The sequence below is a fragment of the Anas acuta genome, unplaced genomic scaffold (genome assembly GCF_963932015.1).
Source record: "Anas acuta unplaced genomic scaffold, bAnaAcu1.1 SCAFFOLD_350, whole genome shotgun sequence".
NCBI classification, from domain to species: domain Eukaryota; kingdom Metazoa; phylum Chordata; class Aves; order Anseriformes; family Anatidae; genus Anas; species Anas acuta.
The window spans coordinates 1-26,185 of record NW_027076213.1 but is presented as its reverse complement, the minus strand read 5'-3'; the positions used below and the strand labels follow the sequence as shown (position 1 = coordinate 26,185).

The 26,185-nt window shown below is 54.8% G+C and overlaps 2 protein-coding genes across 24 annotated transcripts; one reads left to right on the top strand and one right to left on the bottom strand.

Moving 5' to 3' along the window:
• Positions 1-89: 89 nt before the first annotated feature.
• Positions 90-18,707, top strand: APEX1 (apurinic/apyrimidinic endodeoxyribonuclease 1). Of its 8 annotated transcripts, XM_068668576.1 has the most exons (10): positions 90-318; positions 4,514-4,659; positions 8,217-8,409; positions 12,843-13,578; positions 13,968-14,720; positions 14,769-15,159; positions 15,219-15,290; positions 15,457-15,907; positions 16,096-16,866; positions 16,997-17,331. In XM_068668576.1, the coding sequence occupies exons 1-4, from the start codon at positions 276-278 to the stop codon at positions 13,355-13,357; spliced, it is 897 nt and encodes a 298-aa protein (XP_068524677.1). In that variant the 5' UTR covers positions 90-275; the 3' UTR covers positions 13,358-13,578; positions 13,968-14,720; positions 14,769-15,159; positions 15,219-15,290; positions 15,457-15,907; positions 16,096-16,866; positions 16,997-17,331. The 8 variants fall into 8 exon arrangements, 1 of the variants encoding a protein (XP_068524677.1); XR_011091680.1 differs by lacking the exons at positions 90-318; positions 4,514-4,659; positions 8,217-8,409 and adding exons at positions 18,042-18,076; positions 18,538-18,707 and having other exon boundaries at positions 13,464-13,578; positions 16,997-17,897; XR_011091679.1 differs by lacking the exons at positions 90-318; positions 4,514-4,659; positions 8,217-8,409 and adding exons at positions 18,018-18,206; positions 18,266-18,338 and having other exon boundaries at positions 13,464-13,578; positions 16,997-17,897.
• LOC137849098 (uncharacterized) lies at positions 18,665-26,158 on the bottom strand. 16 transcript variants are annotated; one of them, XR_011091676.1, is made up of 5 exons: positions 25,458-26,148; positions 23,151-23,241; positions 19,984-20,729; positions 18,806-18,872; positions 18,665-18,775 (listed from the first exon to the last, which is right to left on the bottom strand). XR_011091676.1 is itself a non-coding variant. In XM_068668572.1 (4 exons), the coding sequence occupies exons 1-4, from the start codon at positions 25,682-25,684 to the stop codon at positions 18,990-18,992; spliced, it is 1,005 nt and encodes a 334-aa protein (XP_068524673.1). In that variant the 5' UTR covers positions 25,685-26,158; the 3' UTR covers positions 18,969-18,989. The 16 variants fall into 16 exon arrangements, 1 of the variants encoding a protein (XP_068524673.1); XR_011091675.1 differs by lacking the exons at positions 18,665-18,775; positions 18,806-18,872 and adding exons at positions 19,006-19,254; positions 19,878-19,942 and having other exon boundaries at positions 20,059-20,729; positions 25,458-26,146; XR_011091668.1 differs by lacking the exons at positions 18,665-18,775; positions 18,806-18,872 and adding exons at positions 19,474-19,740; positions 19,878-19,942 and having other exon boundaries at positions 20,059-20,729; positions 25,458-26,146.
• Positions 26,159-26,185: the final 27 nt, after the last annotated feature.

Genomic DNA, 26,185 nt, shown 5'->3' with positions numbered 1-26,185 from the left:
GCTCCGCCGCCTCCTCCGCCGCCTCCCGAGCCTCTCCGCTTCCGCTTCCGGGTTTAAGCACCGCCCCTTCCGGTTTGAGGCGCTTCCGCTTCCGGTCCGAGCTCGCTTCCGCTTCCGGCCGCCGCCGCCGCGCGCCACGCTCCGGGCCCCCCCGCGCGCGGCCGCCGCTGATTGGCTCCGGGCCCGGCCCGCGGCGGGCGCTGATTGGCTCCGGGCTCCCCGCGGCGGGCGCTGATTGGCTGCGGCGCGGGCAGGGGGCGGGGCCAGGAGGAGCCATGCCCAAGCGAGCCCGGAAGGAGAACGGCGGGGACAAGGAGGGTGAGTGGGACCAGTATGGACCAGTATAAACCAGTACGGACCAGTATGGGGCGGTGTGGGGAGGGGGGGGAGCGGTAGGGACCGGTATGGGCCGGTATAACCAGTATAAACCAGTATAAACCAGTATGGACCAGTATAAACCAGTATAGACCAGTATGGACCAGTATAAACCAGTATGGGGCGGTGTGGGGCGGGGGGGAGCGGTAGGGACCGGTATGGGCCGGTATAACCGGTATAAACCAGTATAGACCAGTATAGACCAGTATGGACCAGTATAAACCAGTATAGACCAGTATAAATAGACTATTATAGACCAGTAGGGACCAGTACAGACCGGTATGGGTCGGTATGGGTCAGTACGGGCCGGTATAGACCACTATAAACCAGTATAGACCAGTATAGACCAGTATAGACCAGTATAAATAGACCCAGTGTAGACCAGTATGGATCAGTAGGGGACCAGTATAGACCAGTGGGGACCAGTATGGGCCAGTACGGGCCAGTATAAATCAGTATAAATCAGTACAGACCAGTATATACCAGTATAAACCAGTGTAAATAGACCAGTAGGGACCAGTATGGACCAGTATGGGCCGGTATAGACCGGTATAAACCAGTATAAACCAGTATAAATAGACCAGTACAGACCAGTAGGGACCAGTAGGGACCGGTACGGGCTGGTATTGACCAGTATAAACCAGTATAAATAGACCAGTATAGACCAGTATGGATCAGTAGGAACCAGTATGGGCCAGTACAGACCAGTATAGACCAGTATGAACCAGTATAAATGGACCAGTATAGAGCATTATGGACCAGTATAGACCAGTATGGGCCAGTGTAGACCGGTATAGACCAGTATAAACCAGTATAGACCAGTATAAACCAGTATAAATAGACCAGTATAGACCAGTAGGGACTGGTACGGGCTGGTATTGGCCAGTATAAACCAGTACAGACCAGTATAAACCAGTTTAAATAGACCATTATGGACCAGTAGGGACCAGTGGGGACCAGTATGGGCCAGTATGGACCGGTATAGACCAATATAAACCAGTATAGAGCAGTAATAAACCAGTATAGACCAGTATAGACTAGTATAGACCAGTATAAATAGACCAGTATGGACCATTATGGACCAGTAGGGACCAGTATGGGCCAGTACAGACCAGTATAAACCAGTATAGACCAGTGTAAAGCAGTATAAGTAGACCAGTATAAACCAGCAGGAACCAGTGGGGACCAGTATGGGCTGGTAGGGACTGGTATAGACCAGTATAAACCAGTATAGACCAGTATAAACCAGTATAGACCAGTATAAACAGACCAGTATAAACCAGTAGGGACTGGTGGGGACCAGTAGGGACCAGTAGGAACCAGTACGGGGCACTGGGAGGGGGCTCCTCCCACTGCCCCCCCCCAGTGCCTCCCAGTCCCTCCCAGTACATCCCAGTCCCCTCCCAGTCCCTCCCAGTCCCCTCCCAGTGCCCTCCCAGTCCCCTCCCAGTCCCTCCCCCCCTCCCAGTCCCGTCCCAGTCCCTCCCAGTCCCTCCCAGTCCCTCCCAGTCCCCTCCCAGTCCCTCCCAGTCCCCTCCCAGTGCCCTCCCAGTCCCCTCCCAGTCCCTCCCAGTACATCCCAGTCCCCTCCCAGTCCCGTCCCAGTCCCTCCCAGTCCCTTCCAGTCCCTCCCAGTCCCCTCCCAGTCCCTCCCAGTCCCCTCCCAGTCCCTTATAACCCCCTCCCAGTCCCCCATTATCCCCTCAGAGCCCCTCCCAGTCCCTCCCAGTTCACTCCCAGTCTATTCCAGTGCCCTCCCAGTATATCCCAGTATACCCCAGTCTCTTCCCAGTATCTCCCAGTACATCCCAGTCCCCTCCCAGTGCCCCAAAACCCCCCAAAATCCCCCAAATCCCCCCCAAATGTCCCTATAACCCCCTCCCAGTCCCTCCCAGTCCCCTCCCAGTATATCCCAGTATATCCCAGTCTCCTCCCAGTGCCCTCCCAGTATCTCCCAGTACATCCCAGTCCCCTAAAACCCCCTAAAATCCCCCAAATCTCCCCCAAATCCCCCCCAAACCCCCCCAAACCCCCTCCCAGTCCCTCCCAATCCCTCCCAGTTTATCCCAGTCCCCCCCCAGTCCCCTCCCAGTGCCTCCCAGTAACTCCCAGTTCCCCCCAGTGCCCCCGAAGCGCCCCCCGTCGCCGTGTCCCTACGAGGACCCCCCTCCCAGTCCCTCCCAGTCCCTCCCAGTCCCCTCCCAGTACCCCAAAACCCCCCCAAACCCCCTCCCAGTGCCCTCCCAGTATATCCCAGTATACCCCAGTCTCCTCCCAGTCTCCTCCCAGTATCTCCCAGTATATCCCAGTAACCTCCCAGTGCCCTCCCAGTCCCTTATTACCCCCTCCCAGTCCCCCATTACCCCTCAGAGTCCCTCCCAGTCCCTCCCAGTTCACTCCCAGTCTGTCCCAGTCCCCTCCCAGTATACCCCAGTCCCCTCCCAGTCCCCTCCCAGTCCCTCCCAGTACATCCCAGTCCCCTCCCAATGCCCCCAAACCCCCCAAAATCCCCCAAATCCCCCCCAAAACGCCCCCAAAACCTCTCCCAGTCCCTCCCAGTCCCTCCCAGTCCCCTCCCAGTATATCCCAGTTCCCTCCCAGTATCTCCCAGTCCCCTCCCAGTACATCCCAGTACCCTAAAACCCCCTAAAATCCCCCTAAAATCCCCCAAATCCCCCCTAACCCCCCCCCAAATCCCCTCCCAGTCCCTCCCAATTTATCCCAGTCCCTCCCAGTTCCCTCCCAGTCCCCTCCCAGTGCCTCCCAGTAACTCCCAGTTCCCCCCAGTGCCCCCGAAGCGCCCCCCGTCGCCGTGTCCCTACGAGGACCCCCCCTCCCAGTCCCTCCCAGACCCTCCCAGTCCCCTCCCAGTACCCCAAAACCCCCCCAAATCCCCTCCCAGTCCCTCCCAGTGCCCTCCCAGTCTATCCCAGTATACCCCAGTCTCCTCCCAGTATATCCCAGTATCTCCCAGTCCCCTCCCAGTCCCCTCCCAGTGCCCCAAAACCCCCCCAAAATCCCCCAAATCCCCCCCAAAACGCCCCCAAAACCCCTCCCAGTCCCTCCCAGTCCCCTCCCAGTATATCCCAGTATATCCCAGTCCCTCCCAGTCCCCTCCCAGTATATCCCAGTCCCTCCCAGTCCCCTAAAACCCCCCAAAATCCCCTTAAAATCCCCCTAAACCCCCCCAAATCCCCCTGAAAACCCCCCCAAAACCCCTCCCAGTTTATCCCAGTCTATCCCAGTCCCCTCCCAGTATACCCCAGTCCCCTCCCAGTGCCTCCCAGTAACTCCCAGTTCCCCCCAGTGCCCCCGAAGCGCCCCCCCGTCGCCGTGTCCCTACGAGGACCCCCCCCTCCCAGGCCCTCCCAGTCCCTCCCAGTACCCCAAAACCCCCCCAAATCCCCTCCCAGTCCCTCCCAGTGCCCTCCCAGTATATCCCAGTATACCCCAGTCTCCTCCCAGTATATCCCAGTCACCTCCCAGTATCTCCCAGTCCCCTCCCAGTGCCCCAAAACCCCCCAAAATCCCCCAAATCCCCCCCAAATGTCCCTATAACCCCCTCCCAGTCCTCCCAGTCCCTCCCAGTGCCCTCCCAGTATATCCCAGTATATCCCAGTCTCTTCCCAGTCCCCTCCCAGTATATCCCAGTACATCCCAGTCCCCTAAAACCCCCCAAAATCCCCTAAATCCCCCCTAAAAACCCCCTAAAATCCCCCAAAACCCCCCCAAACCCCCCAAACCCCCTCCCAGTCCCCTCCCAGTCCCCTCCCAGTGCCTCCCAGTAACTCCCAGTTCCCCCCAGTGCCCCCGAAGCGCCCCCCGTCGCCGTGTCCCTACGAGGACCCCCCCCTCCCAGTGCCTCCCAGTCCCCTCCCAGTACCCCAAAACCCCCCCAAACCCCCTCCCAGTGCCTCCCAGTGCCCTCCCAGTATATCCCAGTATACCCCAGTCTCCTCCCAGTCCCCTCCCAGTATATCCCAGTCCCTCCCAGTGCCCCAAAACCCCCCAAATTCCCCCAAATCCCCCCTAAAAACCCCCTAAAATCCCCCAAACCCCCTCAAAACCCCCCCAAACCCCCTCCCAGTGCCTCCCAGCCCCCTCCCAGTGCCTCCCAGTAACTCCCAGTTCCCCCCAGTGCCCCCGAAGCGCCCCCCGTCGCCGTGTCCCTACGAGGACCCCCCCGTGCGGGCGCTGTCCCCGGGGGGGGCGGCGGCGTCGCTGCGCCTGGCGTCCTGGAACGTGGGGGGGCTGCGGGCATGGATCAAAAAGGGGGGGCTGCAGGTAGGTTTTGGGGTAAAAAACCGCGATTTTGGGCAAATTCGGGCGGTTTCACAATTGGAGGGGTTGGGGGGGAAAAGGGGGGGAAGGGAGGAGTGAGGGGGGTGGGGTTTTGGGGGGGTTTAAGGGGGTTTAAGGGGTTTAGGGGATTTTGGGGGTTTATAGGATTTGGGGTAATTTGTAGGGTTTTTGGGATTTTGGGGAATTTATGGGGTTTTGAGGGTTTTGGGGGAAATTAGGAGGTTTTGGGGATTTATGGGGTTTGAGGGAATTTATAGGGTTTAGGGGATTTGGGGGATTTATGGGGTTTGGGGTGATTTATGGGGTTTTTGCGATTTTGGGGGATTTAGGGGGTTTGGGAGGTTTTGGGGAAAGTTTGGGGTTTTGGGGGATTTAGGGGTTTTATGGGGTTTTTGGGGTTTGGGGGAATTTATACGTTTTTGGGGGTTTTAGGGAATTTGGGGGGTTTATGGGGTTTTGGGGATTTTGGGGTAATTTATGGGGTTTTTGGGGTTTTGGGGAGTTTCTGGGGTTTGGAGGAATTTATTGGGATTTGGGGGTTTTGGGGATTTGGGGGGTTTGGGGTGAAAAAGGGGGATTTGGGGCAACTTTGGGGTGTTGGCCTCATGGAACGTGGGGGGGCTGCGGGCATGGATCAAAAAGGGGGGGCTGCAGGTAGGTTTTGGGGCGAAAAACGCCGATTTTGGGCAAATTTGGGCGGTTTCACAATTGGAGGGGTTGGGGGGGGAAGGGAGGAGTGAGGGGGGTGGGGTTTGGGGGGGTTTAAGGGGGTTTAAGGGGGTTTTGGGGGGGGTAAAGGATTTAGGGGATTTAGGGGATTTATGGGGTTTATAGGGTTTGGGGTGAAAAAGGGGGATTTTGGGCAAATTTGGGGGGTTTGGGATTTGGGGGGCAAAGGGGGGGAGCTGGGGGTTAAGGGGGGTGGGGTTTGGGGGGGGTTTAGGGGGGTTTAAGGGGTTTTGGGGGGGGGAAAGGATTTAGGGGATTTATGGGGTTTATAGGATTTGGGGTGAAAAAGGGGGATTTGGGGGTTTTGGGGGATTTATGGGGTTTTGGCGGTTTAGGGGGATTTAGGGGGTTTTGGGTTTGGGGGAAATTTGGGGGAATTTATAGGGTTTTGGGGTTTTAGGGGTTTATGGGATTTGGGGGATTTATGGGGTTTGGGGTGATTTATGGGGTTTTTGGGATTTTGGGGGATTTAGGGGATTTTGGAGGTTTTGGGGGAAATTTGGGGTTTTGGGGTTTTGAGGGTTTTTGGGTGTTTTTGGGGTTTGGGGTAATTTATGGGGTTTTGGGGTTTATGGGATTTGGGGGGGTTTATAGGGTTTGGGGATTTTGGGGTAATTTATGGGGTTTTTGGGGTTTTGGGGAGTTTCTGGGGTTTGGGGGAATTTATGGGGTTTTGGGGATTTTTGGGATTTGGGGGGTTTGGGGTGAAAAAGGGGGATTTGGGGCAACTTTGGGGTGTTGGCCTCATGGAACGTGGGGGGGCTGCGGGCATGGATCAAAAAGGGGGGGCTGCAGGTAGGTTTTGGGGCGAAAAACGCCGATTTTGGGCAAATTCGGGCGGTTTCACAATTGGAGGGGTTGGAGGGGAAACTGGGGGTTAAGGGGGGTGGGGTTTGGGGGGGCTAAAGGGGGGTTTGAAGGGGTTTTGGGGGGGGGGGGAAGGATTTAGGGGATTTAGGGGGTTTATAGGATTTGGGGTGAAAAAGGGCGATTTTGGGCAAATTCGGGTGGTTTGGGATTTGGGGGGGAAAGGGGGGGAGCTGAGGGTTAAGGGGGGTGGGGTTTTGGGGGGGTTTGGGGGGGTTTAAGGGGGTTTGGGGGGGGTAAAGGATTTAGGGGATTTAGGGGGTTTATAGGATTTGGGGTGAAAAAGGGGGATTTTGGGGTTTTGGGGGATTTAGTTTTTTTGGGGGGTTTTGGGGGTTTTGGGACAATTATGGGGATTCTGAGGTTTGAGGGAATTTATGGGGTTTTGGGGTTTATGGGATTTGGGGGGTTTATGGGGTTTTGGGGATTTTGAGTTTTTTGGGAATTTATGGGGTTTTTAGGATTTTGGCAGTTTTGGGGGAGTTATGTTTTTTGGGGGGTTTGGGGAAATTCATAGGTTTTGGGGGTTTTAGGGGATTTGGGGGGTTTATGGGGTTTTAGGGGATTTGGGGGGTTTATGGGGTTTTAGGGGATTTGGGGGGTTTATAGGGTTTTGGGGATTTTGGGGTAATTTATGGGGTTTTGGGGAGTTTCTGCAGTTTCTGGGATTTGGGGGAATTTATGGGGTTTTGGGGGTTTTGGGGATTTGGGGGGTTTGGGGTGAAAAAGGGGGATTTGGGGCAACTTTGGGGTGTTGGCCTCATGGAACGTGGGGGGGCTGCGGGCCTGGATCAAAAAGGGGGGGCTGCAGGTAGGTTTTGGGGCGAAAAACCGCGATTTTGGGCAAATTTGGGGGGTTTGGGATTTGGGGGGAAAGGGGGGGAAAGGGGGGGTTAAGGGGGGTGGGGTTTGGGGGGGGTTAAAGGATTTAGGGGATTTATGGGGTTTATAGGGTTTGGGGTGAAAAAGGGGGATTTTGGGGTTTTGGGGGATTTATGGGGTTTTGGCGGTTTAGGGGGATTTAGGGGGTTTTGGGTTTTGGGGAAATTTGGGGGAATTTATAGGGTTTGGGGGTTTTAGGGGTTTATGGGATTTGGGGGATTTATGGGGTTTGGGGTGATTTATGGGGTTTTGGGGGTTTTGGGGGATTTGGGGGGTTTTGGAGGTTTTGGGGGAAATTTGGGGTTTTGGGGTTTTGAGGGTTTTTGGGTGTTTTGGGGGTTTGGGGGAATTTATTGGGTTTTGGGGTTTATGGGATTTGGGGGATTTATGGGGTTTGGGGTAATTTATGGGGTTTTGGGGGGTTTGGGGGAATTTATGGGGTTTTGGGTGGTTTGGGGATTTAGGGGGTTTTGGAGGTTTGGGGGGTTTGGGGGAATTTGGGAGGATTTGGGGAATTTGGGGGCTTTGGGGGTTTATGGGTTTTGGGGATTTGGGGGAATTTATGGGGTTTTGGGGGAATTTATGGGGTTTTGGGGGATTTATGGGATTTGGGGGGATTTGGGGTGATTTATAGGGTTTTGGGGGATTTATGGGATTGGAATTTATGGGATTTGGGGCGATTTATGGGATTTATGGGATTTGGGGTTTATTTATGGGGTTTTAGGGGATTTAGGGGATTGGAATTTATGGGATTTGGGGTTTATTTATGGGATTTTGGGGTATTTATGGGATTTGGGGGGGATTTTTAGGGTTTTGGGGGGTTTATGGGGTTGGAATTTTTAGGATTTGGGGGATTTCTGGGTTTTGGGGGGATTTGGGGTTTATTTATGGGATTTTGGGGTATTTATGGGATTTGGGGTATTTATGGGTTTTGGGGTATTTCTAGGATTTGGGACATTTTGGGGTGGTTCCAGGGATTGTTTCTGGACAACGTCTATCTGTCTTCTTTTGGGTTCCCCCCCGGACCATTTTGGGTTAAATTTGGGCTTTTTTGGGGCCAGTGGGTGCAGGAGGAGGCCCCGGACGTGCTGTGCCTGCAGGAGACCAAATGCGCGGCCCCCGCGGTGCCCCCCGAAATTCGGGCGCTTTCGGGGCTCCCCCACCAATTTTGGGCCAGCCCCGAGGGGCGCCCGGGCTACAGCGGGGTGGGGCTGCTGGCCCGCCAAGAGCCCCTCAGCGTCACCTACGGCATCGGTGAGACCCCAAAAAACCACCCCAAAATCCCCAAAAAACGACCCCAAAATCCCAAAAAACGACCCCAAAATCCCCAAAAACAGCCCCAAAATCCCAAAGATCTCCCAGGGGTTCAAAATGTACGTTGGTGGACCTAGAACCTTCATAATTGGAGCTAAATTGACCCAAAATCTACCCCAAAACCCCATAAATATCTTGTAGGGGATCCCAAAAAACGACCCCAAAATCCCAAAAAACGGCCCCAAAATCCCAAAAAACGACCCCAAAATCCCAAAGATCTCCCAGGGGTTCAAAACGTACGTTGGTGGACCTAGAACCGTCATAATTGGAGCTAAATTGACCCAAAAGCCACCCCAAAACCACCAGCTGACCCCAAAACCCCATAAATATCTTGTAGGGGACCCCAAAAAACCACCCCATAACCCCAAAAAACAACCCCAAAATCCCAAAAAACAGCCCCAAAATCCCAAAGATCTCCCAGGGGTTCAAAATGTACGTTGGTGGACCTAGAACCTTCATAATTGGAGCTAAATTGACCCAAAATGGACCCAAAACTACAAGCAGACCCCCCTGACCCCATAAATATCTTGTAGGGGATCCCAAAACCCAACCCCAAAATCCCAAAAAACGGCCCCAAAATCCCAAAGTCTCCCAGGGGTTCAAAATGTACATTGGTGGACCTAGAACCTTCATAATTGGAGCTAAATTGACCCAAAAGCCACCCCAAAATCACCAGGTTACCCCCCGACCCCATAACTAACTAGTAGGGGACCCCAAAAGCCGACCCCATAACCCCAAAAAACGACCCCAAAATCCCAAAAAAACGACCCCGTAACTCCCCGGGGTTCAAAACGTACGTTGGTGGACCTAGAACCTTCATAATTGGAGCTAAATTGACCCAAAACACACCCCAAAATCACCAGGTGACCCCCCGACCCCATAAATATCTTGTAGGGGACCCCAAAATGACCCCATAACCCCAAAACCCCACCCCAAAATCCCCAAAAATGGCCCCAAAATCCCAAAGTCTCCCAGGGGTTCAAAACGTACGTTGGTGGACCTAGAACCTTCATAATTGGAGCTAAATTGACCCAAAATCTACCCCAAAATCACCAAGTGACCCCAAAACCCCATAAATATCTTGTAGGGGACCCCAAAACCCTTCAGTGGCCACCAGTTGTCCCCCAAACTACCATCATTGACCCCAAAACCCTTCGGATGACCCCAAAACCCTTTGGTGGCCACCAGTAGACCCCTGGTTGCCCCATTGACCCCAAGACCTTTCAATGGCCACCATTGACCCCAAAACCATTTGGTAGCCACCAGTAGACCCCTTGGTTGCCCCATTGACCCCAAAACCCTTCAGTGGCCACCATTGACCCCAAAACCCTTTGGTAGCCACCAGTTGACCCCAAAACCCTTTGATGGCTACCATTGACCCTAAAACCCTTTGGTTGACCCCAAAACCCTTTGGTAGCCACCAGTAGACCCTTGGTTGCCCCATTGACCCCGAAACCATTTGGTAGCCACCATTGACCCTAAAACCCTTCAATAGCCTTTATTGACCCCAAAACCCTTTGGATGACCCCAAAACCTTTCAATGGCCACCACTGACCCCAAAACCCTTTGGTAGCCACCAGTAGACCCTTGGTTGCCCCATTGCCCCCGAAAATATTTGGTAGCCACCATTGACCCCAAAACCCTTCGATGGCCTTTATTGACCCCAAAACCCTTCGGATGACCCCAAAACACTTTGGTAGCCACCAGTAGACCCTTGGTTGCCCCATTGACCCCAAAACCCTTTGGTAGCCACCATTGACCCCAAAATCCTTCGATGGCCACCAGTAGATCCTTGGTTGCCCCATTGACCCCAAAACCCTTCATTGGCCACCATTGACCCCAAAACCCTTCGATGGCCACCATTGACTCCAAAACCCTTCGGATGACCCCAAAACCCTTTGGTAGCCACCAGTAGACCCTTGGTTGCCCCATTGACCCCAAAACCCTTTGGTGGCCACCATTGACCCCAAAACCCTTCAATAGCCTTTATTGACCCCAAAACCCTTCGGATGACCCCAAAACCCTTTGGTAGCCACCAGTAGACCCTTGGTTGCCCCATTGACCCCAAAACCCTTCAATGGCCACCATTGACCCCCAAAACCCTTCAGATGACCCCAAAACCCTTTGGTAGCCACCAGTAGACTCTTGGTTGCCCCATTGACCCCAAGACCTTTCAATGGCCACCATTGACCCCAAAACCATTTGGTAGCCACCAGTAGACCTCAAAACCCTTCAATGGCCACCAGTAGACTCTTGGTTGCCCCATTGACCCCAAAACCCTTCAATGGCCTTTATTGACCCCAAAACCATTTGGTAGCCACCAGTTGACCCCAAAACCCTTCAATGGCCTTTATTGACCCCAAAACCCTTCAGATGACCCCAAAACCTTTCAATGGCCACCAGTAGACCCTTGGTTGCCCCATTGACCCCAAAACAATTTGTAGCCACCATTGACCCCAAGACCCTTTGGTAGCCACCAGTAGACCCCAAAACCCTTCGATGGCCACCAGTAGGCCCTTGATTGCCCCATTGACCCCAAAACCCTTTGGATGACCCCAAAACCCTTTGGTAGCCACCAGTAGACCCCTGGTTGCCCCATTGACCCCAAAACCCTTTGGTAGCCACCATTGACCCCAAAACCCTTCAATGGCCTTTATTGACCCCAAAACCCTTCGGATGACCCCAAAACCCTTTGGTAGCCACCATTGACCCCAAAACCCTTTGGTGGCCACCAGTAGACTCTTGGTTGCCCCATTGACCCCAAAACCCTTCAGTGGCCACCATTGACCCCAAAACCCTTTGGTAGCCACAGTTGACCCTAAAACCTTCCAGTTGCTACCAATTGACCCCAAACCTTTTGGTAGCCACCCATCCACCCCCACTAGCCACCCCTCTCCCCCCAGGTGACCCCGAGCACGACTCGGAAGGCCGGGTGGTGACGGCCGAATTCCCGGCCCTCTACGTGGTGGCCGCCTACGTCCCCAATTCGGGCCGGGGCTTGGTGCGCTTGCCCTACCGGCAACGCTGGGACCGCGCCTTCCGCTCCTTCCTGGCCACCAGTTGCCCCCAAGACCCTTTGGTGGCCACCAGTAGACCCTTGGTTGCCCCATTGACCCCAAAACCCTTTGGTAGCCACCAGTAGACCCTTGGTTGCCCCATTGACCCCAAAACCCTTCAATAGCCTTTATTGACCCCAAAACCCTTTGGTAGCCACCAGTTGACCCCAAAACCCTTCAATGGCCACCAGTTGACCCCAAACCTTTTGGTAGCCACCAGTAGACCCCTGGTTGCCCCATTGACCCCGAAACTATTTGGTAGCCACCACTTGACCCCAAAACCCTTCAATAGCCACCATTGACCCCAAAACACTTCCGATGACCCCAAAACCATTTGGTAGCCACCAGTAGACCCCAAAACCCTTCAATGGCCACCAGTAGACTCTTGGTTGCCCCATTGCCCCAAAACACTTTGGTAGCCACCACTTGACCCCAAAACCCTTCAATAGACTTTATTGACCCCAAAACCCTTCGGATGACCCCAAAACCCTTTGGTAGCCACCAGTAGACCCTTGGTTGCCCCATTGACCTCAAAACCCTTCAATAGCCTCCATTGACCCAAAACCATTTGGTAGCCACCAGTTGACCCCAAAACTCTTTAATGACCACGAATTGACCCCAAACCTTTTGGTAGCCACCGGTCAACCTCTGCTAGCCACCCCTGACCCCTTTTTCCCCCAGGTGACCCCGAGCACGACTCGGAAGGCCGGGTGGTGACGGCCGAATCCCGGCCCTCTACGTGGTGGCCGCCTACGTCCCCAATTCGGGCCGGGGCTTGGTGCGCTTGCCCTACCGGCAACGCTGGGACCGCGCCTTCCGCTCCTTCCTGGCCACCAGTTGCCCCCAAGACCCTTTGGTGGCCACCAGTAGACCCTTGGTTGCCCCATTGACCCCAAAACCCTTCAATAGCCTTTATTGACCCCAAAACCATTTGGTAGCCACCATTGACCCCAAGACCCTTTGGTAGCCACCAGTAGACCTCAAAAGCCTTCAATGGCCACCATTGACCCCAAAACCCTTTGGTGGCCACCAGTAGACCCCTGGTTGCCCCATTGACCCCAAAACTGTTCAGATGACCCCAAGACCCTTTGGTGGCCACCAGTAGACTCTTGGGTGCCCCATTGACCCAAAACCTTTTGGTAGCCACCAGTAGACCCTTGATTGCCCCATTGACCCCGAAACCCTTTGGTAGCCACCATTGACCCCAAAACCCTTCAATGGCCACCATTGACCCTAAAACCCTTCGGTTCAACCCAAAACCTTTTGGTAGCCACCCATCGAGCCCTGGTAGCCACCCCTGACCCTTTTCCCCCCCAGGTGACCCCGAGCACGACTCGGAAGGCCGGGTGGTGACGGCCGAATTCCCGGCCCTCTACGTGGTGGCCGCCTACGTCCCCAATTCGGGCCGGGGCTTGGTGCGCTTGCCCTACCGGCAACGCTGGGACCGCGCCTTCCGCTCTTTTTTGGCAAATTTGGACGCCCGAAAACCCGTGGCCGTCTGCGGCGACCTCAACGTGGCCCACGCCGAAATCGACCTCCGGCACCCGCGGGCCAACCGAAAATCGCCCGGCTTCACCGACGAGGAGCGGGAAGGTTTCGGGGAGCTGTTGGGTTTGGGGTTTTTGGATACTTTTCGGCATCTTTACCCCGCCGTGCCCCACGCTTACACTTTTTGGACGTATTTGGGGGGCGCGCGGGGGCGCAACGTGGGGTGGAGGTTGGATTATTGCCTCCTGTCGCGACGCCTGGAGGGGGCGCTGTGCGATAGTAAGATCCGCAATAAGGTGATGGGCAGCGACCACTGCCCCGTCGAGCTCTTCCTGGCCATATAACGGCCCTAAAACGGCCCCCAAACGGTCCTAAAATGGCCCCAAAATGGCCCTATAGGGTCGTTCTGTAACGGTCCCATAAGCTCGTCCTATAGCGACCCCGTACGTTGTCCTATAATGACCCTATAAGATGGTCCCATAGCGACCCCATAAGTTGCCCTATAGCGACCCCAAATGTTGCCCTATAGCGACCCTATAAGGTTGTCCTATGACGACCCCATAAAGTCACCCTATAACGACCCCAAAACGACCCTATAAATTCATCCCATAATGACCCCAAAACGACCCTATAAGTTCATCCCATAACGACCCCATAAATTCGTCCCATAACGACCCCATAAGTTCATCCCATTATGACCCTAAAAGGCCATCCCATAATGACCCTATAAGGTCATCCCATAACGACCCCAAAAGACCCTATAAGCTCATCCTATAACGACCCCATAAGTTTGTCCCATAATGACCCTATAAGACCACCCAATTATGACCCTATAAGGTCATCCTATAACGACCCCGAAACGACCCCATTAATTCGTCCCATAACGACCCTATAAGACCACCCCATATTGACCCTATAAGGTCATCCTATAACGACCCCAAAAAACCCTATAAGTTCGTCCCATAACGACCCCATAAAAACATCCTATAACGACCCAAAAACGACCCCAAAACTCATCCCAAAATGACCCTATAAGCTCATCCCATAACGACCCCATAACAACCCCATAACGACCCCATAAGTTCATCCCATAACGACCCCATAACGCCCCCATAACTCATCCCGTTGGGTTTGCGTCTTGAGTTGGGTTCAACGCCGCCCCGAAAATGTCTGAAACCCCCCCAAAATGGCAATAAATGACGTCATCGTTTTCTATATGGGGTCGGTCGGTCCTTATGGGGCGGTTACGGGGCGGTTATGGGGTGGGGCGCCCCCGGCCCCATACGCTGTGGGGTGGAGGTTGGATTATTGCCTCCTGTCGCGACGCCTGGAGGGGGCGCTGTGCGATAGTAAGATCCGCAATAAGGTGATGGGCAGCGACCACTGCCCCGTGGAGCTCTTCCTGGCCATATAACGGCCCTAAAATGGTCCTAAAATGGCCCCAAAACGGCCCCAAAATGGCCCTATAGGGTCGTTCTGTAACGGTCCCGTAAGCTCGTCCTATAGCGACCCCGTACGTTGTCCTATATCGACCCTATAAGATGGCCCTATATCAACCCTATAAGTTCACCCCATAGCGACCCCATAAGTTGCCCTATAGCGACCCCAAATGTTGCCCTATAGCGACCCTATAAGTTCGTCCCATAACGACCCCATAAAGTCACCCTATAACGACCCCATAAGTTCATCCCATTATGACCCTATAAGGTCACCCCATAACGACCCTATAAGTTCATCCCATTATGACCTTATAAGGTCATCCTATAACGACCCCAAAACGACCCTATAAGTTCACCCCATAGCGACCCTATAAGTTCATCCCATAACGACCCCATAAGTTTGTCCCATAACGACCCCATAAGTTCATCCCATTATGACCCTATAAGGTCATCCTATAACGACCCCAAAAGACCCTATAAGGTTGCCCTATAACGACCCCATAAGCTCATCCCATAACGACCCCATAAGTTTGTCCCATTATGACCCTAAAAGACCACCCCATTATGACCCTATAAGGTCATTCCATAACGACCCCAAAAGACCCCATAAGGTTGCCCTATAACGACCCCATAAAGTCACCCTATAACGACCCCATAAGTTCATCCCAAAACGACCCCATAAGCTCATCCCATAATGACCCTATAAGGTCATCCTATAACGACCCCAAAACGACCCTATAAGTTCACCCCATAGCGACCCTATAAGTTCATCCCATAACGACCCCATAAGTTCGTCCCATAATGACCCCATAAGTTCATCCCATTATGACCCTATAAGGTCATCCTATAACGACCCCAAAATGACCCTATAATTTTGTCCTATATTGACCCCATAAGTTCATCCCATATTGACCCTATGAGGTCATCCTATAACGACCCCAAAATGACCCTATAAGTCCATCCCATAACGACCCCATAAGTTTGTCCCATATTGACCCTAAAAGACCACCCCATTATGACCCTATAAGTTCATCCTATAACGACCCCCAAATGACCCTATAAGTTCACCCCATAGCGACCCCATAAGTTCATCCCATAACGACCCCATAATTTCATCCCATAATGACCCCATAACTTCATCCCATTATGACCCTATAAGGCCATCCTATAACGACCCCAAAACGACCCTATAAGGTTGCCCTATAGCGACCCCATAAGTTCGTCCCATAACGACCCTATAAGCTCATCCTATAACGACCCCATTAATTCGTCCCATAATGACCCTATAAGACCACCCCATTATGACCCTATAAGGTCATTCTATAACGACCCCAAAACGACCCCATAAGCTCATCCCATAACGACCCCATAAAATCATCCTCTAACAACCCAAAAACGACCCCATAACTCATCCCAAAACGACCCTATAAGCTCATCCCATAACGACCCTATAAGGTCATCCCATAACGACCCCATAAGTTCATCCCATCATGACCCTATAAGGTCATCCTATAACGACCCCAAAAAGACCCTATAAGGTTGCCCTATAACGACCCCATAAGTTCATCCCATAACGACCCCATAAAATCATCCTCTAACAACCCAAAAATGACCCCATAACCCTTCCAAAATGACCCTATAAGGCCATCCCATAACGACCCCATAACTCACCCCATAACTCACCCCGTTGGGTTTGCGTCTTGACTTGGGTTCAACGCCAACCCGAAAATGTCTGAAACCCCCCCAAAATGGCAATAAATGACGTCATCGTTTTCTATATGGGGTCGGTCGGTCCTTATAGGGCGGTTATGGGGCGGTTACGGGGCGGTTATGGGGCGGTTATGGGGTGGGGCGCCTGGAGGGGGCGCTGTGCGATAGTAAGATCCGCAATAAGGTGATGGGCAGCGACCACTGCCCCGTGGAGCTCTTCCTGGCCATATAACGGCCCCAAAACGGCCCTAAAATGGCCCCAAAATGGTTTTATAGGGTCGTTCTGTAACGGTCCCGTAAGCTCGTCCTATAGCGACCCCGTACGTTGTCCTATAACGGCCCTATAAGGATGTCCTATAACGACCCTATAAGATGGTCCTATATCGACCCTATAAGTTCGTCCCATAGCGACCCCATAAGTTGTCCTATAGCGACCCCAAATGTTGCCCTATAGCGACCCTATAAGTTCATCCCATAACGACCCCATAAGTTCATCCCATTATGACCCTATAAGGTCATCCTATAACGACCCCAAAACGACCCCATAAATTCGTCCCATAATGACCCTATAAGGCCATCCCATTATGACCCTATAAGGCCATCCTATAACGACCCCAAAACGACCCTATAAGTTCATCCCATAACGACCCCATAAATTCGTCCCATAATGACCCCATAACTTCATCCCATTATGACCCTATAAGGTCATCCTATAACGACCCCAAAAGACCCTATAAGACCATCCTATAACGACCCCATAAGTTCATCCCATAACGACCCCATAAGTTCGTCCCATAATGACCCTAAAAGGTCATCCCTTAATGACCCTGTAAGGCCATCCTATAACGACCCCAAAACGACCCTATAAGGTTGCCCTATAGCGACCCCATAAGTTCATCCCATAACGACCCCATAAGTTGATCCCATTATGACCTTATAAGGTCATCCTATAACGACCCCAAAAGACCCCATAAGTCCATCCCATAACGACCCTATAACCTCATCCCTTAATGACCCTATAAGGTCATCCCATAACGCCCCCATAACTCGCCCCATAACGACCCCGTTAGGTCCTTCCATTGGGTTTGCGTCTTGAGTTGGGTCCAACGCCGACCCAAAAATGCCTGAAACCCCCCCAAAATGGCAATAAATGACGTCATTGTTTTCTATATGGGGTCGGTCGGTCCTTATAGGGCGGTTACGGGGCGGTTATGGGGTGGTTATGGGGCGGTTATGGGGTGGGGCGCCTGGAGGGGGCGCTGTGCGATAGTAAGATCCGCAATAAGGTGATGGGCAGCGACCACTGCCCCGTGGAGATGTTCCTGGCCATATAGCGGCCCCAAAACGGCCCTAAAATGGTCCTAAAACGGCCCTAAAATGGTTTTATAGGGTCGTTCTGTAACGGTCCCATAAGCTCGTCCTATAGCGACCCCGTACGTTGTCCTATAGCGACCCTATAAGTTCGTCCTATAACGACCCTATAAGATGGCCCTATATTGACCCTATAAGTTCGTCCCATAGCGACCCCAAATGTTGCCCTATAGCGACCCTATAAGGTTGTCCTATAACGACCCCATAAAGTCACCCTATAACGACCCCATAAGTTCATCCCATAATGACCCTATAAGGTCATCCTATAACGACCCCAAAATGACCCTATAAGGTTGCCCTATAGCGACCCTATAAGGTCATCCCATAACGACCCCATAACTTCATCCCATTATGACCCTATAAGGTCATCCTATAACGACCCCAAAAATTCGTCCCATAACGACCCCATAAGTTTATCCCATTATGACCCTATAAGGTCATCCTATAACGACCCCAAAAATTCGTCCCATAACGACCCCATAAGTTTATCCCATTATGACCCTATAAGGTCATCCTATAACGACCCCAAAATGACCCTATAAGGTCATCCTATAACGACCCCAAAAGACCCCATAAGGTTGCCCTATAACGACCCCATAAAGTCGCCCTATAACGGCCCCATAACTTCATCCCATAACGACCCCATAAGTTCATCCCATCATGACCCTATAAGGTCATCCTATAATGACCCCAAAATGACCCTTTAAGTCCATCCCATAATGACCCTATAAGACCACCCAATTATGACCCTATAAGGTCATCCTATAACGACCCCAAAATGACCCCATAAGTTCATCCCATAACGACCCCATAAGTTTGTCCCACATTGACCCTATATGGTCATCCTGTAACGACCCCAAAATGACCCTATAAGATCATCCTATAGTGACCCTATCAGTTCATCCCATAACGACCCCATAATTTCATCCCATAACGACCCCATAAAATCATCCTATAACAACCCAAAAAAGACCCCATAACTCATCCCAAAACGACCCTATAAGTTCATCCCATTATGACCCTATAAGGCCATCCTATAACGACCCCAAAACGACCCTATAAGCTCACCCCATAACTCACCCCGTTGGGTTTGCGTCTTGAGTTGGGTTCAACGCCGACCCGAAAATGCCTGAAACCCCCCCAAAATGGCAATAAATGACGTCATCGTTTTCTATATGGGGTCTGTTGGTCCTTATAGGGCGGTTACGGGGTGGTTATGGGGCGGTTATATGACCACGTGACCTTAGCGTGTCCTTAGCATGATCGCGTGACCTTAGCGTGTTCTTAGCGTGTTCCCGTGCCCGACGCGTGTCACGTGACCTCAGTGTGTTCCCGTGACCTTAGCGTGTTCTTAACATGTTCCCATGCCCGATGCATGTCCAATGGACGTTGTATGACTCAAGCGTGTCCTTAACATGTCCCATGACCCAAGCGTGTCCTTAACGTGTTCCCATGATCAAAGCGTGTTCCCATGACTGAAACATGTCCAATGGGTGTCCCATGACTTAAGCGTGTCCTTAACATGTTCCCATGACGAAAGCATGTCCAAAGCACATCCCATGACCAAACCATGTCCAATGGATGTCCCATGACCAAAGCATGTCATAAGCATGTTCCCATGACCAAAGCATGTCCGATGGCTCCCCCATGACTGGAACATGTCCAACACGTGTCCCATGACTGAAGCATGTCCAATGGATGTTGCATGACCTAAGCATGTACTTAACATGTTCCATGGCCCAAGCATGTCCTTAACATGTTCCCATGCCCATCACATGTTCCCATGACCAAAGCATGTCCAGTGGATGGCCCATGACTTAAGCATGTCCTTAGCATGTTCCCATGACTCAAGCATGTCCGATGGCTCTCGCATGATGCAGGCATGTCCGATGGGCATCCCATGATGTAAGCATGTTCTTAACATGTTCCCATGACTGAAGCATGTCTGAAGCATGTTCCATGACTTAAGCATGTCCTAAACATGTCCCATGACTCAAGCGTGTCCAACAGATGTCACATGACCTAAGCGTGTCCTTAACATGTTCCCATGCCCAACACATGTTCCCATGACCGAAGCGTGTCCCATGACCAAAACATGTCCAATGGGTGTCCCATGCCCTAAGCATGTCGTTAACATGTTCCCATGCCTGACTCATGTTCCCATGACCGAAGCATGTCCAGTGGATGTCCCATGATTTAAGCATGTTCTTAACATGTCTCATGATGCAAGCATGTCCTTAATATGTTCCCATGACCAAAGCATGTCCGATGGATGTCGCATGACTCAAGTATGTCCTTAACATGTTCCATGACTCAAAAACGTCCTTAACATGTTCCCAATGACCGACACATGTTCCCATGACCGAAGCGTGTCCAATGGATATCCCATGACTCAAGCATGTCCGATGGCTCTCCCATGATGCAGGCATGTGCGATGGGCATCCCATGACATAAGCATGTCCTTAACATGTTCCATGACTCAAGCGTATCCAATGGATGATGCATGACCTAAGCATGTCCTTAACATGTCCCATGACCCAAGCATGTCCTTAACATGTTCCCATGACTCAAGCGTGTCTGATGGCTCTCCCATGACGCAGGCGTGTGTGATGGACATCCCATGGCTGAAGCATGTTTGAAGCATGTTCCATGACTTAAGCATGTCCTTAACATGTTCCCATGATCAAAGCGTGTTCCCATGACCGATGTATGTCCAAGGGATGTTGCATGCCCTAAGCATGTCCTTAACATGTCCCATGACTCAACCGTGTCCTTAACATGTTCCCACGACCGAAGCACGTCCGAAGCACGTCCCATGTCCTTAACATGTTCCCATGCCCCAAGCATGTCCAGTGCATATCCCATGACTCAAGCATGTCCTTAACATGTTCCCATGTCCTTAACATGTTCCATGCCCCAAACACGTCCTTAACGTGCCCCCACCCCACCCACCGCGTGTCCCACGCCCCACGCGCGTCCGCCACGCGTGTCCCGTGTCCGAGGCGTGTCCCAGGCGTGTCCGAGGCGTGTCCCAGGCGTGTTCCAGGCGTGTTCAGGCGTGGCGGGGCAGGGGGTGGCTGACCCGCAGGCAGCCCCAGTAACCGGCCCGCAGGAGGCAGGCGCCGGCCCCAGCCACCAGTAGGGCCCAGGCCGCGTGCAGGGCCCCGAAACGCCGGGCGGCCGCCCACGTGCCCACCTGGGGGGGGACCAGTATGGACCAGTAAGGGTCCAGTATGGCCCAGTAACCCAGAAAGGCCCCACCAGTACATACCAGTAAGGAACGGGGCCGGAAAACGCCGTTCCAGTACAAACCAGTATGCACCAGTATGCACCAGTAACGCAAAACCACCTTCCAGTACATCCCAGGATCCCCAGACCTTCTCCCAGTACATCCCAGTATGGACCAGTAACCCAAAAAGGCCCTCCCAGTACATATCAGTAAGGAAAGAGGCTGGAAAACGCCATCCCAGTACAAACCAGTATGCACCAGTAACCCAAAAGGCCGTCCCAGTATATCCCAGTATAGCCCAGAGTCCCCAAACCCTCTCCCAGTACATCCCAGTATGGACCAGTAACCCAGAAAGGCCCTCCCAGTACATACCAGTAAGGAACAGGGACAGAAAACACCTTCCCAGTACAAACCAGTATGGACCAGTAACACAAAAGGCCCTTCCCAGTATCCCCAGTATCCCCCAAACCCTCTCCCAGTATGGCCGAGTGCCCTCCCAGTACATCCCAGTCTCCTCCCAGTATATCCCAGTCGCTCCCAGTGCCCCCCAAACCCCTCCCAGTGCCTCCCAGTCTATCCCAGTATATCCCAGTTGCCTCCCAGTATACCCCAGTGCCCCCCCAGTCCCCTCCCAGTATCTCCCAGTACATCCCAGTCCCCTCCCAGTCCCCCAAAACCCCCCTAAATCCCCCCATAACCCTTCCCAGTCCCTCCCAGTATACCCCAGTATCCACCAGTCCCCTCCCAGTTCCCTCCCAGTATCTCCCAGTCCCCTCCCAGTATGTCCCAGTACATCCCAGTTCACTCCCAGTACATCCCAGTCCCCTCCCAGTATCTCCCAGTCCCCCATTACCCCCTCCCAGTCCCTCCCAGTTCACTCCCAGTATATCCCAGTGCCCTCCCAGTACATCCCAGTATCCCCCAGTCTCCTCCCAGTACATCCCAGTCCCTCCCAGTCCCCTCCCAGTACCCCAAAACCCCCCAAACCCCCTCCCAGTCCCTCCCAGTGCCTTCCCAGTATATCCCAGTATATCCCAGTATACCCCAGTCCCCTCCCAGTCCCCTCCCAGTATCTCCCAGTCCCCTCCCAGTATATCCCAGTACCCCCAAAACCCCCCTAAATCCCCCCCAAACCCCCTTCCAGTCCCTCCCAGTGCCCTCCCAGTCTATCCCAGTATATCCCAGTTGCCTCCCAGTCCCCTCCCAGTGCCTCCCAGTCTATCCCAGTGCCCTCCCAGTATACCCCAGTACACCCCAGTCCCCTCCCAGTCCCCTCCCAGTATCTCCCAGTCCCTCCCAGTCCCCCAAAACCCCCCAAAACCCCCCAAATCCCCCCTAAATCCCCCCCAAAACCCCCCCAAACCCCCTCCCAGTCCCTCCCAGTCCCCCCCAATCCCCTCCCAGTCCCCTCCCAGTCCCTCCCAGTCCCCTCCCAGTGCCTCCCAGTCCCTCCCAGTCCCCTCCCAGTGCCCCAAAACCCCCCAAAATCCCCCAAATCCCCCCCAAACCCCCCCAAACCCCCTCCCAGTCCCCCCCCAGTCCCTCCCAGTCCCCTCCCAGTATCTCCCAGTCCCTCCCAGTGCCCCAAAACCCCCCAAAATCCCCCCTAAATCCCCCCCAACCCCCCCCCAAACCCCCTCCCAGTCCCCCCCAATCCCTCCCAGTCCCTCCCAGTCCCCTCCCAGTCTCCTCCCAGTACATCCCAGTCCCTCCCAGTCCCCCCCAGTCCCCTCCCAGTATCTCCCAGTCCCCTCCCAGTCCCTCCCAGTCCCCCCCAGTCCCCTCCCAGTATCTCCCAGTCCCCTCCCAGTCCCTCCCAGTCCCTGCCAGTCCCCCCCCAGTGTCCCCCAGTCCCTCCCAGTCCCTCCCAGTCCCCCCCCAGTCCCCTCCCAGTCCCTCCCAATCCCCTCCCAGTCCCTCCCAGTCCCCCCCAATCTCCTCCCAGTCCCTCCCAGTTCCCCCCCAGTCCCCCCCAGTCCCCTCCCAGTCCCCTCCAGTCCCTCCCAGTTCACTCCCAGTCTATCCCAGTGCCCTCCCAGTATATCCCAGTATCCCCCAGTCTCCTCCCAGTATATCCCAGTGCCCCAAAACCCCCTAAAATCCCCCAAATCCCCCCCAAAACCCCCCATAACCCCTCCAAACCCCCTCCCAGTCCCCCCCACTCCCCTCCCAGTCCCCTCCCAGTCCCCTCCCAGTGCCTCCCAGTCCCCTCCCAGTATATCCCAGTCCATCCCAGTCCCCTAAAACCCCCCAAAATCCCCCTAAAATCCCCCAAATCCCCCCCAAAACCCCCCATAACCCCCCCAAACCCCCTCCCAGTCCCCCCCAATCCCCCCCAGTCCCCTCCCAGTCCCCCCCCAGTCCCTCCCAGTGCCTCCCAGTACTCACGGCCAGCCCGCAGGCGCCGGCTCCCAGTACGAGGCCCCCCAGCAGGCAGCAGAGGCAGCGGCGCCGGGGGAGGCGCGACCCCACCGCCGACCTGGGGGGGGGGGGGCGGCCCTATAGGAGCCCCATAGGGACCCCCCCGACCCTATAGGGACCCCCCCGCCCTATAGGGACCCCCCTGACCCTATAGGGTCACCCCCAGCCCCCCCATCCCCTATAGGGTCCCAGTCCCCCCTATAGGGCCCCCCACCCCCTATAGCCCCCCCCCACCCCATAACCCCCTATAGGACCCCCCCCACACCCTATAGGGTCCCCCCCACCCCGTATGTCCCCTATAGGGTCCCCCTGCCCCTATAAGGTCCCATAACCCCCTATAGGGACCCCCTGACCCTATAGGGGACCCCCCCCACCCTATAGGGTCCCCCCCAGCCCCATACTTCCCCTATAGGACCCCATAACCCCCTATAGGGTCCCCCCCACCCCATAACCCCCCTATAGGGTCCCAGTCCCCCCTATAGCCCCCACCCACCCCATACATCCCCTATAGGAACCCCTCACCCCCTATAGGGCCCCCCCTGCCCCTATAGGGTCCCCCCCACCCCATAACCCCCTATAGGGTCCCCACTCCCCCTATAGGGTCCCCCCACCCTATAGGGCCCCCCCCGCCCCTATAGCCCCCCCCAGCCCCATATGTCCCCTATAGGGCCCCATAGCCCTCTATAGGACCCCATAACCCCCTATAGGGCCCCCACTCCCCCTATAGGGTCCCAGTCACCCCTATAGGGCCCCCCACCCCATACATCCCCTATAGGACCCCCCCGACCCTATAGGGACCCCCCCACCCCATACTTCCTCTATAGGGTCCCAGTCCCCCCTATAGCCCCCCACCCACCCCATACGTCCCCTATAGCCCCCTCCCACCCTATAGGACCCCATCACCCCCTATAGGGTCCCAGTCGCCCCTATAGCCCCCTCCCACCCCCTATAGGACCCCATAAGCCCCTATAGGGTCCCCCCACCCTATAGGGCCCCCCACCCTATAGGGTCCCCCCCGGCCCTATATGTCCCCTATAGGGTCCCCATCACCCCTATAGCCCCCCCCTCACCCTATAGGGTCCCACCCACCCCATAACCCCCTATAGGGTCCCCACTCCCCCTATAGGGTCCCAGTCCCCCCTATAGGGTATCCCCCACCCCATAGGGTCCCCACTCCCCCTATAGGGTTTCCATTCCCCTATAGGGCCCCCCACCCCCTATAGGGTCCCCCCACCCCCTATAGGACCCCATCACCCCCTATAGGGTCCCCACCGGCCCCATACGTCCCCTATAGGGCCCCCCACCCCCTATAGGACCCCATATGTCCCCTATAGGGTCCCCACTCACCCTATAGGGTCCCCATCACCCCCTATAGGACCCCCTCACCCCATAACCCCCTATAGGGTCCCCACTCCCCCTATAGGGTCTCCACCAGCCCTATAGGACCCCCCCCTCACCCTATAGGGTCCCCCCCACCCCATACGCCCCCTATAGGGTCCCAGTCACCCCTATAGGGCCCCCCCGTCCCCTATAGGGTCCCCCCTGCCCCTATAGGACCCCATCACCCCCTATAGGACCCCCCCCACACCCTATAGGGCCCCCCACCCCATACGTCCCCTATAGGGTCCCAGTCGCCCCTATAGCCCCCCCCCCCACCCTATAGGGTCCCCCCCACCCCATACGTCCCCTATAGGACCCCATAACCCCCTATAGGGTCCCAGTCCCCCCTATAGCTCCCCCCCATCCCCTATAGCCCCCTACCCACCCTATAGGGTCCCCCCCACCCCATACGTCCCCTATAGGGTCCCCCCACCCCCTATAGGGTCCCAGTCCCCCCTATAGCCCCCCACTCACCCTATAGGGTCCCCCCCGGCCCCATACGTCCCCTATAGGACCCCATAACCCCCTATAGGGCCCCCCCACCCCCTATAGGACCCCCTCACCCCCTATAGCCCCCCCTGGCCCCATATGTCCCCTATAGGGTCCCCCCACCCCCTATAAGACCCCATAACCCCCTATAGGGACCCCCCCGATCCTATAGGGTCACCCCCAGCCCCCCCACCCCCTATAGGGTCCCATAACCCCCCTATAGGGCCTCCCACCCCATAACCCCCTATAGGGTCCCAATTACCCCTATAGGGCCCCCCCACCCCCTATAGCCCCCCCCACCCCTATAGGACCCCATAACCCCCTATAGGGTCCCTATAGGGCCCCCCACCCTATAGGGACCCCCCCCACCCTATAGGGTCCCCCATAGCCCCCCCGGTCACTCACACCTTGCGGCAGTGGGGGCACCGGGCCAGGCTGCGCTCGGCCAGCTCGCCGCACTGCGGGCACCAAATTGGGCTTAAAACAGGCGATTTTGGGACTTTTGGGGAATGCTGCTTTTTGGGGAGGTTTAGGGGATGTTTCCGGACACTTTTGGGGCCGTTTCGGGCGCTTTTGGGGCCCCACGGCGCTTTTGGGGCCGTTTCTCTGCTTTTAGGGGCATTTTGGGGCATTTTTCCCCAATTTCAGTCCCATTTTGGGGTAATTTCAGGCAGTTTTGGGTCCCCACAACCCTTTTGGGGCCATTTCAGGGAGTTTTGGGTCCCCACAACCCTTTTGGGGCCATTTCCCTCTTTTTCGGGTCATTTTAGGCCATTTCACGATCCTAAATCCACTTTTGTCCATTTTTGGCCATTTTGGGGCCTTTTCTCCCCATTTTAATCCCATTTTGGGGCCATTTTCGGCATTTTTGGGTCCCCAGACGCTTTTTGGGTCAATTTCTCCCCTTTTGGGGCCATTTTGAGCCCTTTCCTCCCCATTCCGGTCCCATTTTGGGGCTGTTTCGGGCGCTTTTGGGGCCCCACAGCGCTTTTGGGGCCGTTTCTCCGCTTTTAGGGGCGTTTCGAGCTCGCTGCACTGCGGGCACGGATTTGGGCTTAAAACAGGCGATTTTGGGACTTTTGGGGAATATTGCTTTTTGGGGGGATTTAGGGGATGTTTCCGGACAGTTTTGG

Excerpts from the sequence above, each read along its gene's own strand:
- APEX1 (XM_068668576.1), top strand. The coding sequence starts at position 276 with ATGCCCAAGCGAGCCCGGAAGGAGAACGGCGGGGACAAGGAGG. Across the intron at positions 319-4,513 it reads GAACGGCGGGGACAAGGAGG|TGCCCCCGAAGCGCCCCCCG; the intron begins GTGAGTGGGACC and ends AGTTCCCCCCAG. Across the intron at positions 4,660-8,216 it reads TCAAAAAGGGGGGGCTGCAG|TGGGTGCAGGAGGAGGCCCC; the intron begins GTAGGTTTTGGG and ends TTTTGGGGCCAG.
- LOC137849098 (XM_068668572.1), bottom strand. The coding sequence starts at position 25,684 with ATGCCCCAAAATGCCCCTAAAAGCAGAGAAACGGCCCCAAAAGCGCCG. Across the intron at positions 23,242-25,459 it reads GGTGCCCCCACTGCCGCAAG|GTCGGCGGTGGGGTCGCGCC; the intron begins GTGTGAGTGACC and ends CCCCCCCCCCAG. Across the intron at positions 19,244-20,294 it reads CATGTTAAGGACACGGTTGA|GTCATGCAACATCCATTGGA; the intron begins GTCATGGGACAT and ends GTACATGCTTAG.